The sequence below is a fragment of the Herpailurus yagouaroundi genome, unplaced genomic scaffold (genome assembly GCF_014898765.1).
Source record: "Herpailurus yagouaroundi ecotype Mexico unplaced genomic scaffold, PumYag 140, whole genome shotgun sequence".
Taxonomy (NCBI): domain Eukaryota; kingdom Metazoa; phylum Chordata; class Mammalia; order Carnivora; family Felidae; genus Herpailurus; species Herpailurus yagouaroundi.
The window spans coordinates 27,165,851-27,184,697 of NW_024412395.1; the positions used below are offsets into that span (position 1 = coordinate 27,165,851).

At 40.5% G+C, this 18,847-nt stretch overlaps 1 protein-coding gene across 9 annotated transcripts in view; it reads right to left on the bottom strand.

Moving 5' to 3' along the window:
• The window catches only part of QTMAN (queuosine-tRNA mannosyltransferase), a 389,119-nt gene that overhangs the window by 65,630 nt on the left and 304,642 nt on the right, over nucleotides 1-18,847 (bottom strand). For 5 of the 9 annotated variants that reach the window (XM_040474979.1, XM_040474978.1, XM_040474983.1 and 2 more), the window contains one exon: nucleotides 1,604-1,765. The exons of the other annotated variants lie outside the window; for them this stretch is intronic. In XM_040474979.1, coding sequence (XP_040330913.1) covers nucleotides 1,604-1,765 — 162 coding nt within the window. The remainder of the gene's footprint in view (nucleotides 1-1,603; nucleotides 1,766-18,847) is intronic. 9 annotated transcript variants of the gene reach the window in all.

Sequence of the window (18,847 nt, forward strand, 5' to 3'; positions counted from 1 at the left end):
TCTATATCTATATCTATATCTATATCTATATCTATATCTATATCTATCTATATGCATCAGCAGGCATTGAAACAACATAACTTTACCTTAGAAAACTTTATCATGACCCAACTTACTCTTAAAATCCATTTATATTGGCCAGCATGTGAATACAATTGCCAATTAAAAGGGATGGGAGATTGGCTAAAGAGTAGTAAACAACAGGAATGGGTAAGGGACAAGGAATTTAGCTGTGGGCAGGGCGGTAGGCCCACTTCCCAAATGTTCGCAAGAATGAACAGAATCCCATGCTGACACAGGTTGTGGATGACTGACTTGATAGGTGGGGACATGGAAAGATACAGAACATAAATACAGACCGTAAGCAGAAACTCAGCTTACTAATGTTATGAAGTTGAGAAAGAAAATCCTGAAGGCAAGTTGGACACACAGAAAACACTGTTGAGAGTGTCTGCAGTTTGACAAGATGAGCCTGTGTTGATTTGCCCAGCAAACTGGTGCCACTTTGTGATGGACTGTGGTGTACAGAGAAGGAAGGCACCGCGTCTGTGGGGACAGGGGGCTGTGCAAAAGCTGGTTTCATCTGGGGCACCTGTAACTGTATATGTTTGAAAATTAGAGAGTTCTTAGAAGAGCAATAATAATGATTAAGGCAATGGAAGAAGTGATTTATGAGGACAGATTAAAGGAGCTAACTATGAATAGCCTAGTTAAGTGACAAGTAGAGGGGTACATAATAGGAGTCTCCAAGGAAAGAGAATAATTATTTAGCCGGGTACAAGGGGGTATAACTAGGAGTAATGAGATGAAATTAAGAATGGGAAAATTTAAGCTGAATTTCAAAAAAACCCTCCCTGATGGTATAATTTATTAGCTCATGGAATAAATTCCCTATGGAAATGCAATAGTGAGGGAAACTTAATAACAGGACTGGACAAAATACCAATAAATAATATAGATAATAATCCTGTATATGAAAGAAGGTGGTTCCATGCTATGCTTTCCTTGCTTAGAATATCTTCCCATATTTTTCTATGATAGTCTGTTTATATATGGTGATTGTTACTCAGAGAAGTAGTTAGGCAGTTAGCTAAAGTAAAAAGGAAATATGTCCTTTAGGTGAGGGAAGTTAAAATCATCTTACTTTTTCATACACTCTGCAGAAGCATGCTGAAATAAATTTTTACTACTTTGCTCTAACAGAGCTGATCGTGAAGCAAGCTGGACAAATGTATTAATATTACTAAAAAACAAAACAAAACACAACAAAACAATCCGCATCTACCATTCCACAGAGTCTACTCTGATTCTCTGTGCCCTGAAACTCATATTTTCATAGACATGTTTAATATAAACAATTTATTGCCATAATAGAAATCAAAAAACTTTATTCCAGCTTTTCTAAATGTAGCTCTATGGTCAATTACTTCACATCAATACCAAGATCAAATAGGCATAATACTAACAAGCAGTTTGCTTAATAATAGTCACCACACTAATTAACCCATCCAGAACATTCTTAATCAGACGCTATTTGTAATGTACAGTTAAGAGAAGCTTGGCAATAAACTGTTCTATGCTAAAAAAGAAAATAATACCTTACCGATGGGGTGAAACTGGCTTTTCTATTGAACTGGACAGAATGTGCTGCCGTCCTGGCATTAACTCAAGAGAGTGAGTATGCAAATAGGCACATGTCTGAACATTTCCTTTCTCCTCCCCAGCTCCAATTCTGGTGGAGGTGTTAATGAGAAGAGAAAAGGTCCTGAGATAAGGAGTGAAAGAGAGAAGAGAGTCAGAAGAAAACCAGTGAGCTGCGTTTTAGAGCTTCTGCCAGATCTGCCTTTTAATAATTGCCCAATTTTTCTTAAGGAAATGCTACTGCCCATCGTACTCGTAGAATGTCTTTCCCCGTTTCTGAGTCTCTCAGCTCAGAGAGACTGTTTTTACTTTTAGGAATATTCTGATCACTGTGATCATTTCCAGTCTACTATTAGCCATGGGGCCCTGCCCCAACCATTTTTCCCCACCAACAGCTCATCTGTGAAACGGAAGCAGAGCCTCCCTACCGCCTCCTGTCCTCACAGCCACCATTCCTTCCTCACCACCTCTGTCCGCCAACGTGGTTCCAGAGGCACTGCCACAAAACCCCGGTACTACGTTGGGCAATGTTCAAAGACACAGCTGGTGCATGTACTTTCTAGACCTAAATTGGATTGCTTCCCACCACCCCACGTCCACACACACAGACTTAGAGCTGGCCCTATAGGAATGGCCTTATTCAGATCAATCTGGAAACACTAGGTTTGAGAGTGGCTTTAAATGATGTTAAGACTGATGGCAAATACAGGAAATGCTCTAGGTATCTTAGCTTATTTCTGCTAAAGTTGAGAGGCTAGAGTATGTTTAGTTGACTAATGGAGGTAGTCAGAAGGAAGGTGATAAAATAAAGCAAGTCAAGTAGACTTGGGACATGAATACTGATTCATGGGCTGTGGAAGAGAATATCATGGCTGACATGTGCGTCATGATGGAATACACTGCCTACAAATATCCTTTTGAGAGATTTCAATAAAAACTACTTAATATAGTGAGTTCAACCTATAGAATCTCATAACTACCCACAGATAAGAATCCACAAGACAGAGATTATCAGCGGTCTTGCTTCTCAAAACAGATTTGGAAGACAGCACTTGAAAAATGGTGCAAATTAGTGGATGATTAAAGAGAAAGGCAGCATAACTGGTTAAAGAGTATTGCAGGTTTGAGCCAAGGCAGAGGGAGGAGCGCATCAGCAACCGAAACAGAGAAAGTGGCCTGGAGGCGCCTGGGTGGCTCAGTTGGTTAGGTGTCCGACTTCAGCCCAGGTCATGATCTCACAGTTTGTGAGTTTGAGCCCTGCGTCGGGCTCTGTGCTGACAGCTCAGAGCCTGGAGTCTGTTTCAGATTCTGTGTCTCCCTCTCTCTCTGCCCCTCCCCTGCTGGTGCTCTGTCTCTGTCTCTGTCTCTCAAAAATAAAAATAAAAAAAGAGAAAGTGGCCTGCCCGTGGGGTAGGCAAGAAGGAGCTGACAAAGCTCAGGTTCTCTGGACATTAGCTTGGGTTTGAGGGAGGGAGAGTGGTGTGGCCACCGCATTGTATCATTTAGGCTGGAGTTTTCACAACGTGCGCTTTATGCAATACTAGATAGAGAAGGTTTTGTGAGAAAACACCTTTGGTAAATGCTGGGTTAAACAGACCTAAACACTTACTCACTCAAGAACTTCCCAAAGTACATGCTAGTGTATACCATAAGTATGTTCACTTATTCATTCTTTTGTTTATTCAATAAAATGTTTATTGAGCACCTATTATGTAATAGGACTATTATGTGTATTGTTTCTCAAACGTAACACTTCATGAAACGAGGACTCCCCCACCCCCAAGCATGCACCTTAAGACTTAATATGTAACAAAGGATATCCTGGGAAATGCTACTTGAGACCCTAGGAGATGCACAGCCAGAGTCTGAGAAGCAAGATGGGTGGTGGCATATTTTATATTGTAGGGATGGCAGAAGGAGTGGAGAAATGTGCTCACATGAGAAATGATGAAACTCAAACCGAAGGCCATATACCAAGCCACATAACAGCAGACAAAAGGAAGTTTGAAAGAAATGAGGAGAAGCTGTGAAAAAAAGTGACAGAAGATATGGTTCAAGGCTAATATGGATGATAGCAGAAAAAAATACCATTTGATTTTATCACAGCAATTTCTGTGGATTCTTGGATATAAACCACACTGAGAACTGAGGAGAAAGGAAATAGGAATCAAAGATAAATAACTTTTCCAAAACCAACTGGGAAGACACATCCATGCAGTTTAGTGATCTAAGTTCTCGGGTGATTTATAACAAAAACTATTTACTGTTTCCAAACAATGTGCTGGAAATTAATTACAAAATTAACATTTTTAGAATGTTGCCACATAAGCAAATATCAGAGATAATTAAAAAATCATGCTAGCCCACATGTGTCCAATATATCACTTATATGGTAAGCAGATTTATATAAAACTATAAAGTATGAAAGTAAAAATCTAGCATTCTCATGTGTACACATCTACCCCCCTGTATCTCTTGCCACACTATCTTCACAAAATAAAGGAATCACAAGCAAGAAAATCCATCATAATTAAAACTAGATGTTTGGAGACTACAGCATGAAACAGAAAGACAGACTTCTGCTTGGTTGGTTGGTTGGTTGGTTGTAGGATGCTTGTTCTTCTTTCCTGGAGATGGCTAAGGGCTAATACTCCTAAAATAGATGGCACATGTCTGTGAAGGCTGTTTCAATAAGAAACTCCTGGCGGAACAAAATACGAAAAAATTCAAATCACGGATGAGTCGGTCCCAATCCACACACACATAGCACAAATGCTCTGGGGGAACTGCCATCCAACACCGCTGTGGCTGGTTAGGCCATGTTGTTCAGATGTTCAGTGTTTGGTGCCCGAACCAAATTTCATCTCCCGTGGTGTAAACTTGCAAAGTCAACATGAAATACTGACAGCAGCCTGTGAGAGGGCACTGGGCAAGAGAGTCTTACTTGAACTATGAAGAGTCTGCTTTGTGACAAGATAGAAAAAACAGAATCCAGAGAAATTAGCTGCAGTGAAAATTAACAAGCAAACCCCACTTATTAGCTCGAGAAACGCATGCTGAGACTGAAAGCAAATTTGTGGTGATCTGACTGGCCTCATTAGCCATGCCGGGGCCCAGAGATGACACTCTTAGTGATGACAGCACCTTCTCTCAAAGGCTGCCCAAAAGACACACTGCAGCGCCCTCCCCTATTTAAGGTCCATCATTTTCTGATGGCTGTCCTTTAAAGAGCTGGGATGTATGGCTCTCATAGGAAAAGGTGGTCCTGTGCTCATGAACCTATTGCTTTTTATTTTTGTTTCCCACCACGACTTCTAAGAATCATTTCTGAAAATCTAACACTTTCACATACCTCACTTACACTGTTTGTTTACATGACCTCTTCTGACAACACAGTTTATGTGGTTAGTATTATTTAACTTAAACAGTTATGCCTCAAGGCTCTGTTCTCTTTGGATTTCAAAGTGTTTTAGATTGTATATATTGCTCATTTAACCACCTGCCTCTGTGAGCAGTTTGTTGTGTGCAATTTTACAAAATCCCTTACGAATAAATACATTCTTGTCTCAGAAAATTGAAGGTCCTCATAAATGTACGAGAAGAAGAAAACCTACCTTGCATATTGACAGAACAAATGTGTATCACATTCAGAGCCATCTTTGTGAGCACATGTAAGCTTACTTCTCATGATCTCCACTCCTCCCCAAGAAGAGCTCTCTTAGAATAAGAAAACCCTCTAGTTTACACAAGCTTTACTAGAGCAATTCGACATAGTTGCGCAGGACTGTAGGCTAAACTGAAAACAGGGAATCTTTATTTTTCTACCTCCTCCATTTCAAGCATTCTCCACCCACTGGTGAGTGAGTCCCTAAGACCTTCAGACTACTTTCTGATTGCCTGGGAACTCTTGCTACCCTCCACACTTAGCCTCCTTGTAGCCTATATGTTGGAACTAAGCCCCCACTTTAGGTCTAGCCCTGAATCCTGCCCTGCTCTCCATTGTTGGTCTTTTTGGAAACCAATCTGAAACTTCCTCCCACAATGTATTAGCCACCTTCCGGGCTCAATGTGTCCCACCCTTCAAAGGGGGCAAGTACCTTAACTCAAGGGAATTTACCACAAACAGAATCATTTCAAATACCATGGTGAGCCTACGCAAAAATTATTTGGGGAGGACAGGTGGCAAGAAATCTCCGTGAAGCACTGTAAGTAAGTCCACGTAAGCAATGGGCATGTTGCACAGAGGATAATCCAGATTGTTTCAGTACACAGGCGCTTCCTGTGCTCGCGGATTTATTCACATCACTTCATTTCTCTGAACCTGTGCTTCACAGTCTACAAAATGGGATAGTATCTGTATCTGCAAATTCCTGGAGAGGATTAAAAGAGAACTGTGGTGTGTACAGAGCACACGTAAGTAAACTTCCCACACCTTTGCTCATTCAAGTTAACGTCCATAATATAAGGAGTGAGCCCTAAGGCCATTTTGGGTAACACCAAATTTCCCAGTTAGAGAATAGGAAATGCAGTCCATCAACAAATATTCACCCAACAATTATTTAGGATCCTCCTGTGTTATATCTGTATTTACAAAACCTTTAGTGCATACGCAGTAACATTTCACACTCATTTTGGACTCCCAGCTCCCGAAAGTGTAAATTTTCCACATCACCTTTAAACTAAACTGTGTGTACTGATTCTGTTACTAAAATGATCTCACTTTTAAATTCAAACCTAATAACTTGTTCATTATGTTTCATTAGTAACTCAAGAAGCAAAATTTCACTGTCTTCTATCCTTTCACCTTACTTAATTTAACGATAGCGTATAAAAAAAAAAAAATGAAAGAGTTCCCAAATGTGGATCTGAAGTAATCTCTTTCACTCAAGAGGAAGTAGCTGTTTCACACGTACATAGGCTCAAAGCAAGCAGCTTTGCCAGGATATACCTTGTTGGCAAGTAACTATTCTCACTATTCTGGGAATCCCATGTCTTCTATAGCCTCAATAAAGCACCGAAGGAAACTCTAAATATTATGTCTAATCACGTGTTCTATCCCATGATTTTTTTTTTTTTTGAGAAGCCATTATTTAGAAGTTGAAAGCAGGATGGGAAAATACGTTGATATAAAAAAAAAAAAAAGGATCACTTTCTTCCTTCCAAACAAATATAAGAATTCTCCTTTGGAAGCGTTTCCAATTAGAGACGACTCTCCTTTTTGAGCATGACATCATTGCATTGGTGCTACAGACTGAAAGGTGTTCCCTCAAAATTCGTATATTGAAGCCGTAACCCTTAATGTGACTATGTCGGGAGACAGGGTCTTTAGGTGGTAACAAGGGTTAAATGAAGTCATAAAGATTGGGCCCTAATACGGTAGGGACTGTGGCCTTAAAAGAGGCGGAAGAGATCTCTCTTTCCCTGTGTCTCTTTTTCCTCTCCTCCCTTCCACTACCACGTGTGAGGACACAGCCAGAAGCCAGGAAGAGAGCCCCACTCAATACCAACCGTGCGGGCACCCTGATCTCAGGTGGCCAGCGGCCAGAAATGTGAGAAAATACATGTCTATTCTTTAAACCACCCAGCCCGTGGTAATTTGTTATGGCAGCCTGAGTTGACCAATATAAATGGACACTGCTGCAGAGAAAAGGAGGAAGGGTCAACACTGTGATGTGTGAAATTTCCTGAACAGAGTATTAGGAAACTAGCGGAGTAGGAGGCACTATGTTTATGCTGACAGACAGTGACAACAAGAGAATATTGTCAAAGAAGAGAGAGCTGACTATCAAAACTGATAAAAGAAAGAATTTGGAGGATAAAGAAGAGAAAATATGAATTTTATTGTGTGGCACAAAATGTTACTTGTTGATTAAGAATAAGAAAAAATAATAGAGAATGGAGTGTTAGGAAAGAAATTTTTCCTAAAAATTTGGTTGGTTGTGAATGAAGTCACTTAATTTTTCTAAACCTGGGTTTTCTCCCCTAAGCAATGAGAATACTGCCAGTCGGAGACTTCTCACAGAAGAACGAGGATCAAAATATCCTATCAAACCTACTGATTTGATCTTACGGTCCCTATTCACAGCCAAAATTGCATACTGGGTCAGCAGGGCTCTGAGTCCATTGTCTGTTTCAAATTCAGCGCTCTGCCACTTACTAGCTGACCTGGGGAAAGAGTTTTTTCTTTAAGTATCAGTCACGTCATCTGTAAAATGGGGATAGTATTATTGCTGCCTTGCAGAATAAGGCTTTCCATGTTGTTTGGCACATAGTAAGATCTCAGTAAATACTATTTTTTTTTTAATTACTGATAATAATGGTGAAGATTATCATTACGTGGTCATTGTTATGAAAAGATACTCAATATTTAAAAAAATTCTGGTCTCTGGCTCCACTGCCATTTCATAGTTAAGCCTACTTTCTGAACCAGACTGATGCCTTTTTAAAGATATGTTTTTCTTGCTAACTCTTACCAGTTACACTTTAGCTCTCCATGTAAGGCGGGCATTTTAATGTTACCTTATTTTCATTTGTATACTAATCAAAGATTTGTACTCATGCCTAGAGGCACACGAATTACAAAAAGGCCTAATGTTATAAATCAAACAAATGTATTCCTCCCTTTCTATTACTTGTTGCCTTTCGCACTTTTTTCCTACCTTTCACTTTTCCTTTCCTTCCCTTTTATTCTTTTCATTTTTCTAACTGAGAGTTTCCATCTTTTCCCTTCTTAAAGCTGCATAAACCAAGAAAGTAAAACCAGGAAATTTAAAACATCAGTTTCCAGGTCTCTGAAGCACGAACAGATGGGCATCAAAAAATCCAGTCTTTTTTTTTTCCTTTCCCTTTTTCATTTGCCCATCCACAACCTGAATAAATCAAAATCACCAGCAAATCCAACTTCCAGCAGAACCCGCTTTTTTTTTCCCCTGCTACCGCATTAAATGCTACGGCACTAAGTATTGATCCACATCACATACTGATTCTATTGCTGCCTAATTGTTAAGCCACAGAACCTGACTTTATTCTGAACTGATATTACTGGAAGATACGGTTTTGTTACTATTACTTTGAAATAAAGCCTTCAAGTGTACAAAGTGAGTGTACAAACACTTCCGCTTACTTCAGGTTTTCTCCAGTTTCCAGTATGGAAAGTTTGGAAAACAGAGGTCAAAATACAACAGATGGGTAAACTGCTGGGCTATTACTAGACTATGATCAAGGCTTGAAGGTTAAGAAAGGCGTTTAAATACTGAGTGAAAAAGGTTCGGAGGAAAAAACCATTCAATCACCATTCCACAAAAACTGGAGTGCCCGCTCCGTGCCGAGCAAATGGCCAAGTTACCTTCGTGGAACATACGAGGTGTAGGTGCTCCGATCAGGAAAGAATAGGTGTTAGGATGATGGGAACCCAGTCCTGGAGACGGGGTGGTGCCAACGAAGGCTCTCTAGAGAAGGTGATCTTTCAGTTGAGGCTACAGTGGTGACTGGAAGGTAGCCAGTTGTGAGTCGTGGGCCGTGCCAAGAGTCATGGCATGTGCAAAGGACCTGGAGGGAAAACACAGTCCAGTGGAAAAAGCAAAATATGGCCAGAGCGTCAATTGGGTGTGAATAGGAATGAAGGTGCGGTAGGGGAGGGACAAAAATGAGGTCCAAGGTATAACCAGGTGAAGGCTTTTCTGCCTTTAAAATATAAGTGAAGGGGCGCCTGGGTGGCGTAGTCGGTTAAGCGTCCGACTTCGGCCAGGTCACGATCTCGCGGTGCCTGAGTTCGAGCCCCGCGTCGGGCTCTGGGCTGACGGCTCAGAGCCTGGAGCCTGCTTCGGATTCTGTGTCTCCCTCTCTCTCTGCCCCTCCCCCGTTCACGCTCTGTCTCTCTCTGTCCCAAAAAAATGAATAAACGTTAAAAAAAAAATTAAAAAAAAAAAATAAAATATAAGTGAAGCGGTGTGTGGCCATTTGAAAAGTTTACAGGCAGACGGGGGCTGAATAAACACTCTACTGCAGTATGAAGAATGGACTGGGGACACACGGCAGAGCAAACACCGATTTTAAACACCTCTTGCCTTTTGAACTGCCACTAAAATAATGGCATGGGAATTTTTAAAAATGGCAAAGACTTTCAAGAACAAAGAGGAAAACTGAAAAAGATGACAACGAGAAAGAAATGGCAACTAAATTTCAGAAGATGGAAAGCATAGGAATGAGTGGTGTTTGAGCAAAGAGGAGGAGGCAGGAGACGTCTATGCATGCAGACGATTTTGCTTGTGCATGTGATGCCAGCCAAGAAGCAGCAGTTCATTTGTTGCAGAGAAACTCCAAAGGCTCAGGTATCGGACATGCCAGGTACCTCGGGAGGTGCAGATGTGGAGCAGAACTGAAAACAGAACTGGTAACAATTCTCTATGCAGTGAGCACAAACCCCTCTGATATGACAACCTCCCCATGCACAGTGATCTGCCTCTGGTCTCCCCCCTCTCCCCACCTCCCACCCTCTACCTCAACAGCAGAAAGGAGGCTTCCTCACTTGAGGGGTTCAGTAAGGCTAAAGGCAAGCGTGAGGGAAATTAAGTTAAACTGTGCCCATTTATTGGTCACCCCTCTCCAGCGCCCTTCCCTAACCATGTGGCTCTCAGACAGCATGAGATTCCCCATACAGGTGATTGGAGGAGACTTTCTCTGGAAACTAACTGGACTGACCTGTCGACAATGACATGTGGGGGTGCTGCAAGTGAATCCCTTGTTTGCTCATTCCATGAAAATGGTCACTAGTCCATAGGCCCTGTCTCCGAAATTCTAAACATCTTTCAGGGTCTCACTCTCAAATCTGAAAGGACAGCCAGGGACCATCAGACATTTGAAGAAAACTATTAACATGAAATAAATATGACAAAGCAAACCACTACAGAAAAGGACCTTGAAAGACACTGAGACAGAGGGAGGAGTAAATGAAAACTTAAAAAAAAAAAATCCTATCATATCCACAATGATAAAATAAGATTTTGCATTCATGGTGAGAAAAATAGAATGCAATAAGAAAGAACATTCAGGAACAGAAAAGAGTGCTTGCAAATAAAATATCATAACTAAAAAGAAATCATTAGAAAAATTGGAAGATAAGGTTGAGAAAATTTTACAGACAGCAGAAAAACAAAAATGAAAAGAGCGGAGTAGGAGAAGAGAAACAAAATCAGGTCCATTTAAGGTTCAATGTTGGTGAATAGGAGTTGAAGAAAGGAGTTGGAGAAAATCATGGGGGAGAAAACCAAAGGAAAAATATAAGAAAATCCTTAGTGCTGAAAGGAATGAGTGACCAGCATAAGAAAGGGACAAAAATTCAATCCAAGCAGAATTATGGGATTTCAGAACACCAGAGGTGAAATAGAAAATCTAACACCTTTTGGGAGAGCAAACAGGAAGTCACATGCAAGGGATCAGAAATAGGTAAGAATGGGACTTCTCAACAGGAAGTTCAAAAAGTAAAAAACAACAGAACATTACCTCAAACTTAAGAGGAAAATGATTTTCAATGAGAACTCAAAACTCAGTCGAATATCAATCAAATATGAGGCCGGATAAAGTCATTTTTAGACATGCAAGTTCCTAAGAAATTTTAGCTCCCATGTGCATACCTCACAGGTAGATACAGCACACTAAGATGAGAACATAAAACAAGAGAGAGACATGGGATCCAGGAAATAGTTGACTCAAGGGCCCAGAAAGCAACTAGAAGGAACAGAGGGCAAAAAATGGGGTCCTCCAGGAAGGGGGTATCCAAGAACAAACATGGAAATGATAGGTTTTCTAATGTGACTGACCATATCAAAATGATGACTTAGTGACAGCCACAAAGCTTGGGAACGAGTTTATGATGGTGACACAGAAACTAAGCAGATAAAGTCAAAGCAATAATTAGCCCCAGGAAAAAGGTAAAGAGTTGTTCAAGAAAAAAAAAAAAAAAAAAAACAACCTAAAAACAAACTACCACGATGCTCAGCAGGAAACATACTTACATAGCAATAATGCTATAAACACAGAATCTTTAATCAAAAGTTGCGATACAGCCATATTGGAAGGATAGGGTGAGAGAAAGTATGTGCGTGCACACGTGTGCACCCGTGCGCATGCACATGGATACTCGTAAGAGAGCTAACTAAATAATTTCTACTCATAGGAAGTCAATAGATCATATCTATTTTAAAGATTAAGAAAGAGCAAGACAAGAAAATTTAAACATTTTGTCACTGGTAGACTCTACAGGTGGGAGAGCTTAGGGGTGGGAAGGACTGGGGAAAGGGATTTTGCTTTGTTTTACAGACTTCTTTGTACTCTCTGACCTTTTAAAACTAAATATATGTATGATGTATGACTTTAATAATCTGGAAATTTCTTGCCCAAATCTCTGAATATTGCCTCTAACACTTTCTCTAATTTTTCCTTCTGGAAGTCTTATTAGGCATGTGCTGGATTCTTATCCTTTTATTTTTTAATATCTAGCTTCTAGGTCACTGATTCTCTCTTCACACACGTCTAATACTTAACATATCCATGGAGTTCATTTTAATGAATAAGTAAAAATTCTACTTAGTCCTTTAAAAATGTGCACTAATTTTTATAGTATCTTTTATTTCTCATGTTATAGATCTATTCTTATGCTACTGTTTCAAAAACTTACTTCATCTTTTCTGTATAGTAGTTTCAGTATTTGCAATTCTTAAGGGCCTAATCCCACAGAAGGCTGTTATAGCCAGTTTCTGACTTGCTAACCTGTAAGAGATGTTGGACAGCAAACATCATAAAGAAGGTTTTGAGGAGACATGAGGATGACACATGTAGGTATCGATTACTATGCCTGGAAAAGCTGCAGATTCACCAAAGCGAGACAATAGAGAGAGATTTGTACCTACGTTTTGTCCTTCCTTAAAATCTTACCAATTATTGAAACTCTAAGACATTTCCTTAAACTATTAGTCAATCAGCAGGTATTTATGGAGTGCCTACTCAAAGTGAAATCTCTGCTGTCATAAGAAAAACAAATAGAAGAAAAATTAGACATTTTTAACATGCGATTGAGTTTTCCTCTTTCAAGTTTTTTTAAAAAAAATTTAAATGTTTTATTTATTCCTGAGACACACACACACACACACACACACACACACACACACACACACACAGAGCATGACTGAGGGAGGGGCAGAGAGAGAGGGAGACACAGAATCTGAAGCAGGCTCCAGACTCTGAGCTGTCAGCACAGAGCCCGATGTGGGGCTTGAACTCACAGGCTGTGAGATCATGACCTGAGCCAAAGTTGGATGCTTAACTGACTGAGCCACCCAGGCACCCCTCCTCTTTCAAGCTTTTTAAAGAGATAGTATGTTGGTTGTTTCAAGATCACAACAATCCATTATTTTGAGGTTCAACATTATTTGCAGAAAATTTTTTTTCAAGTTTATTTATTCTGAGAAAGAGAGACAGCACTTGTGCGTGAGTGGGGCAGAGAGAGAGAGAGAGAGAGAGAGAGAGAGAGAGAGAGAGGGAATCCCAAGTAGGCTCCATGCTGTCAGTATAGAGCCCGACATGGGGCTCGATCCCACGAACTGTGAGATTATGACCTGAGTTGCAATCAAGAGTCAAATAGCTTCATGGAGTGAACCACCCAGGTGCCCCTTTTGGCAGAAGGTTGTTTACTTTCCACCTTAAAATACCCTTTCTTTGAATAGTGGGTTCTTGAATAGGAGCAAAAGTTTTTAGTGGAGAATTATATATATTCACAGTTTGTATCATTGTGGGTCGTAAGCACAGAGAGATGCAAATATCTTTTAATACTACATTGGATACAAGTGGAAACTATATACTTTTAACCATAAATGTTAATAATAATAAATATCCTGGGAAAAGTAACTATTTGGTGGAATTCTCATATAAAACAAACAAAAAACTTCATGTAATCTTAAAAATGTACTTATTCCATAATTTAGATGTATTGAGTCTGCATCTTGTTAGCATGGGCTATGTTAAAGTATTGCATATACCACCTGAATTAGTGTGCACCCTAATTTATACACATTTAACATTTCAATAACATATGCCAGGGTACAACCAAGTTCTAAGGGTGTCAAAAGTCAGATCATTGTAAAATTGAATGTAAGTTTAGGAGTAGAGAGAGCGACCAGCCAGATGTGCCTGCAGCAATGTGCTGAAGGCCATTTAAAACCAATCCATGTGTAGTAGATGTATTCCAGTAGAGAATTATAGATAACAAACCAAGAGATACTAAAGTTGTACTACGGTATCATCTTTGTTAAGCCAGAAAAAACATTTTGATTTTACAGAACTGGAGCTAAAACAAATCTTATTCTTTCCTCCCTGTACTAAATAAATGAGCAAAATCAACTCTACTGCCTCCCAGGTTTACAGCCCACAGTAGATGTTCCATATGTACTTGCTGAAGGAATGGCTGCCTTGATACAAGGAAGTGGAAAGGGTTATGCATACACTATTTTATGGTTTTCTGGGTCCTGATTGTTTTTGTATACTGCTGCGTGGTTTGGGTGTTTGAGTGTGCTTTATTTCAGGTGGTTTGCATATGTGAAGTAGAAGGAGGTAAGGTTGGTTGAAGGGTAATTATTTCTTGATAGAAGAATATAAAAAGTATAAACAGCTCAGCTCTTGCTTAAGCAAACTCAGCTCTTCATTCCTGATCTACAATGCAAATAGTATACAAAATAAGGTTTCATTAAAGAGTGACTGTCACATCAACAGGAAAGAGAATGAAGACCTGCTATGCAGTATTATTAGATATATTGAATTTGTTGTCACCATGATCAACAAAATATTGCTTCAAAGGACTATACACTGTGACATAGAAATGGCTTTGCAATACAGAGCACGCCTCTGACATAATTTTTTCATTTTACTGTAATAGAGCTATACCTCTAGAAGAAACGAGTATGAATTTATTAATGGCATGGGTCGCTATTAAAAAAGTAATAAACGAATGAGAAAATATCTGTGATAACTAACGATACATTTTGGAAAAGCAAATGAGAAACTTTTTATCATGTGATATGTTCACAGCCCCAAATAACTCTATGTCGTACGTGTAAAATGGGACTTTTCCTACTATCCTGGAATTTCAGCTGAGGTCCTAATCCTGAGGATTGATACCTACAAAGGCTAAAAGGAGGTGTGAGACACCCCTCTGCAGGACTGACTAAAAGTAGAAACATTGGCCCCGTGACTGTTACTCATCACCCTCTCAGCCTAAATACGAGGAGGAAATTCACAGGAGTAGATGGGCTCCATGGGAACCTCTTATTACAGAGATTTGGGATGTTTGCCAGAAGGGGAGGCTGGCATCTCTTTCCCCAAACTGGATGACTGCCAAGCTGCTGAAACTCAAAAACCTGCCCTCTCCTCCTGCTCCTAGAACAGAGCTCAGAAGTGTTATTGGGAGAACCTACTGCATGCCCCCCTAAAATCTAGGGCATAGGGCTATCCTGACGATACCCTTGACTTCAAGATTCGGAAGGTAGGAGGCTAAGTGAGATTGTCCACATGGCAGGGTAAGGAGAAAGGAAGCAATGGAAGCAGCTCCCCTTTCTGCCATTTGAAAGGGAAAGCACGCCTGATTTCCTCCCATGCCCTCCCCGTGGCCCTGGTGGAGGGGAGTCGTACAAGATCCATATTGAAAGGACTATGCTCAAGAAGGTTGACTTCGGGGCAAGGAGGATACCCTTGGGGCAGGATCTGAGAGAAGGATCTGATTAGAGGTCATGCAGAGAGGGTTTCGTTCATGCTAAGGAGTACCTACCTCTGTGCGCGAGGTCTTCCCAGGAGCGTCTCAAAAGAACATACCTCTGCACCACACAAAAGGGTTGGAATTTGCCTCCTCTGACAGAAGGCATTGGATGCACATGAGAGACCCTCCAAGAGTTCCAGCTATGTAACAAGCCCTCCTCTCTTTTCCTCCAGTCCTTCCTCTTAGTCCAGAGCCTGCTGTAGGACCTTGAAGGGGAGGACAGGAGGCAAGAATGGAAGTGCATGCACCTGGTTTATTGAACAGGTTGCCCTCGATGGATAAAATAAGGGAACAGTTTCATTTTCCCCTTTGCCACTGCCTTCAGACACATCTCAGATCTCCTTTCTCTTCCTGTTGGTGTCGACTTCCGCACCTTGGCTTTCTGGTTTGTGATTATTTTCTTCTGGTACTGTTAGCATTCCCCCCCCCCCCCGCCCCCCACCATGTTATAATCTAGGAATAGGAAAGGTCTTTTTTAGACGTGACACTAAAGGTAGAAACCACAAAAATAAAGAATAGGTTTGTCTGTGTAAAAATAAAGTGTTTTAACGTATCAAAAGCTTCATAAATACAACTGAAGGGGAATGTGCAAAAGTGAAAAAAAACTATCGGAAACCTATACAACAGAAGAGTTAATCAGCTAACTCTTAGCGATCAATGGGGCTAGCAGGCAATCCCAGGTTCAATAAAGTCTGCCACTAGCTGTGTGATTCAGCTAATTCATTTCACCTCTCTGAGCTCCAGTGTCCTCAGCTACGAAAGGAGGTTAATACCATTACCTACATCAGTGGGTTGGGGGGAGAATTATATAAACTAATTTGTGTACAGCATTTAGCACCGTGTTCAGCAGAGTATGCACTCAAATAAACATCAGTTTTGTATCCTCATCACCATCATTAAATCTCCAAGTGGCTAGTTATGGGTAGTAAAAATCAATTTATAAGCATTCTTCTTCTTTATTTTTGTCTGTATTGCCACAGTTTTCGACAATGAGCGTGTGTTACTTTGGTATGGAAAATATGCGAACCATTTCAATTAAGAAAGAAAATAAGAATAAAGGCGTGTGTGAGACTCTGCCAACTTTACAGAGTAGAGAAAGGCAGCGGCGGGTTTCTCACTTGGGCCAGTTGGTCATCCTATATAGTTTGTTATACAGGATGTCCCTCAGTTACTGAACAGGGAAAGTGGTTCTCTTCCAAGAAGGCAAGAACCATCTGGTCATTCATTGATAGAAATAAATATCTGAACACGAATCATGTTTCCACCGATCAGTATACATACACGCAAGACATGCGAAAGGCATAATAAAAGCTTTAGAAAACATTCACAGGAATAGAAACAAACATTTTGTATCACAGCTTTGTGCCATGTTGTCACATCGGGTTTTACTTGTTTATCATATCATTTCATTTACTCTAATGAAAAATTACTCCTAGGACTCAGTTTCCTTTACTGGCATCGCCACTCATTCTGGGCACAATTTTATAAAAATAAGGCACATGGAAAGATGCTGATGTCATTGTCAGAGGAAGCAAAACCATATGAGAGCCCTGGCTCTGGTGCTCGTTGAGGCTAGATGGAAGTGAGGGGGAAGAGGCTCTGGGATGTATGTGTCACTGTATTGGAGATGGGCGTCCTCCACAAACAAGCCCACTTCACAAGAAAAGAACATAGACTGTAGAAGGGGGGGGTCCAATTTTTAAACTATGTTACCAAATACACATTTGCTTCTACACTTTAAAGCAGGGCGGAATCGCATTTGGATAGAGTTATAGCATTGCTTTAAACACACACACACACACACCGACACACACACACACACACACACACCATGGAGGTAATCCAGTTAGTCCTGCAATGCAGATGTGCACAAGAATGCTCCAAGTGATTAAGATAGGGCTTTAAAGTTAGTTAATTAGAAACATCTCTCTTTATAGGATCAACAGTGATACTAGCTTTGAGTTCTCACTGGCCAAATTTGAATTTAAATTTTAAGATGCATGGAACACCCTTTGGACTTGCTCTTGTGTTGAACTTAGAGGAAGGGCCTTCAGTCTTCAAACTTCTCTGGTTCAAATCTAACTTTTTAAAAAATAGAATTCTGCTCATCTGATATTATTAAACTGAGCTTCTCATAAATAGCATTTATCCTTTCTTGGAAGAAAAGAGAACAAAAGTCGTACAAGTGTACTATTTTAGAACCTATCCTGATAAGGAGAAATCACTGTCATTATAACCAAAACCACACTGCTCTTCCCTGATTTCTGGCATGATCCTTCTTAAAAAGGCCAGAGGACCACTGAGAGGGTAAAATACAATAATTGACCGGGAACTGTTCAGCATTAGTGCTTGGCACAAGTAGTTGCTTAATAAAGTTTCAGTTTTACAGAAATGAAGGTGATTGCTAGAAAAGTGAACCGAGAGGGGCACCTGGGTGTCTCGGTCGTTTGAGTGGCCAACTTCAGCTGAGTTAACGATCTTACAGTATGTGTCTTCCGGCCTTGCGTCAGGCTCTGTGCTGACAGCTCAGATTCAGATTCTGAACGCAGTACAGTTGGGAGCCTGATTCAGATTCTGTGTCTCCCTCTCTCTCTGCCCCACCCCTGCTCGTGTTCTGTCTCTCTCTGCCTCTCAAAAATAAATAAAAATGTCAAAAAAAAAAAAATAAAAAAAGAGAAGTGAACCGAGTTATAATAAACATGTAATTAAAAAAAAATTTAATGCTTATTTATTTTTGAGAGAGAGACAGAGCATGAGTAGGGGAGGAGCAGAGAGAGAGGGAGCAGGTTCCAGGCTCTGAGCTGTCAGTACAGAGCAGGACACAGGGCTCGAACCCACGTACTATGAGATCATGACCTGAGCTGAAGTAGGATGCTTAACCGACTGGCTACCCAGGCACACCAACATGTACTTATTTTAAGTTCAACTTTTATTTTCACAAGACTTAATAAATATCAAACTCCCAGTCTACATGTTATATGTGTGTGTGTGTGTGGGGGGGACCGTTTTGCCACTGGATATTTTAAAGTCACATTAACATGAAGCTCTCAAAGGTCAAATGAGGCTGCTTCCCATTGGCCTCACACTCCTTGATCCAAAGCCACATCCACAGAGAACACAAGGTCACTCCCAGTCTCCTGGGATCATGTTTACAAGACCATTCATCCACAGATTAGTAGAACAACCCAACTTCTGCGGTTTACTAAAGAATAGATCAATTTAGGTCATCCTCAACAGATATATGTTACTCTTCTATTGGAAAACAGTATGGGTGTACTCCTTGTAAGAGATACACTTGATCATTTCCGCCTGAGAGGATTAAAGGAGCTGCTGGCATTAATGGCAAAGGCGCTTATGTGCAAAACTGTGGACTTCCCATCTTGTTTTATTTGTACTTTGTTCACA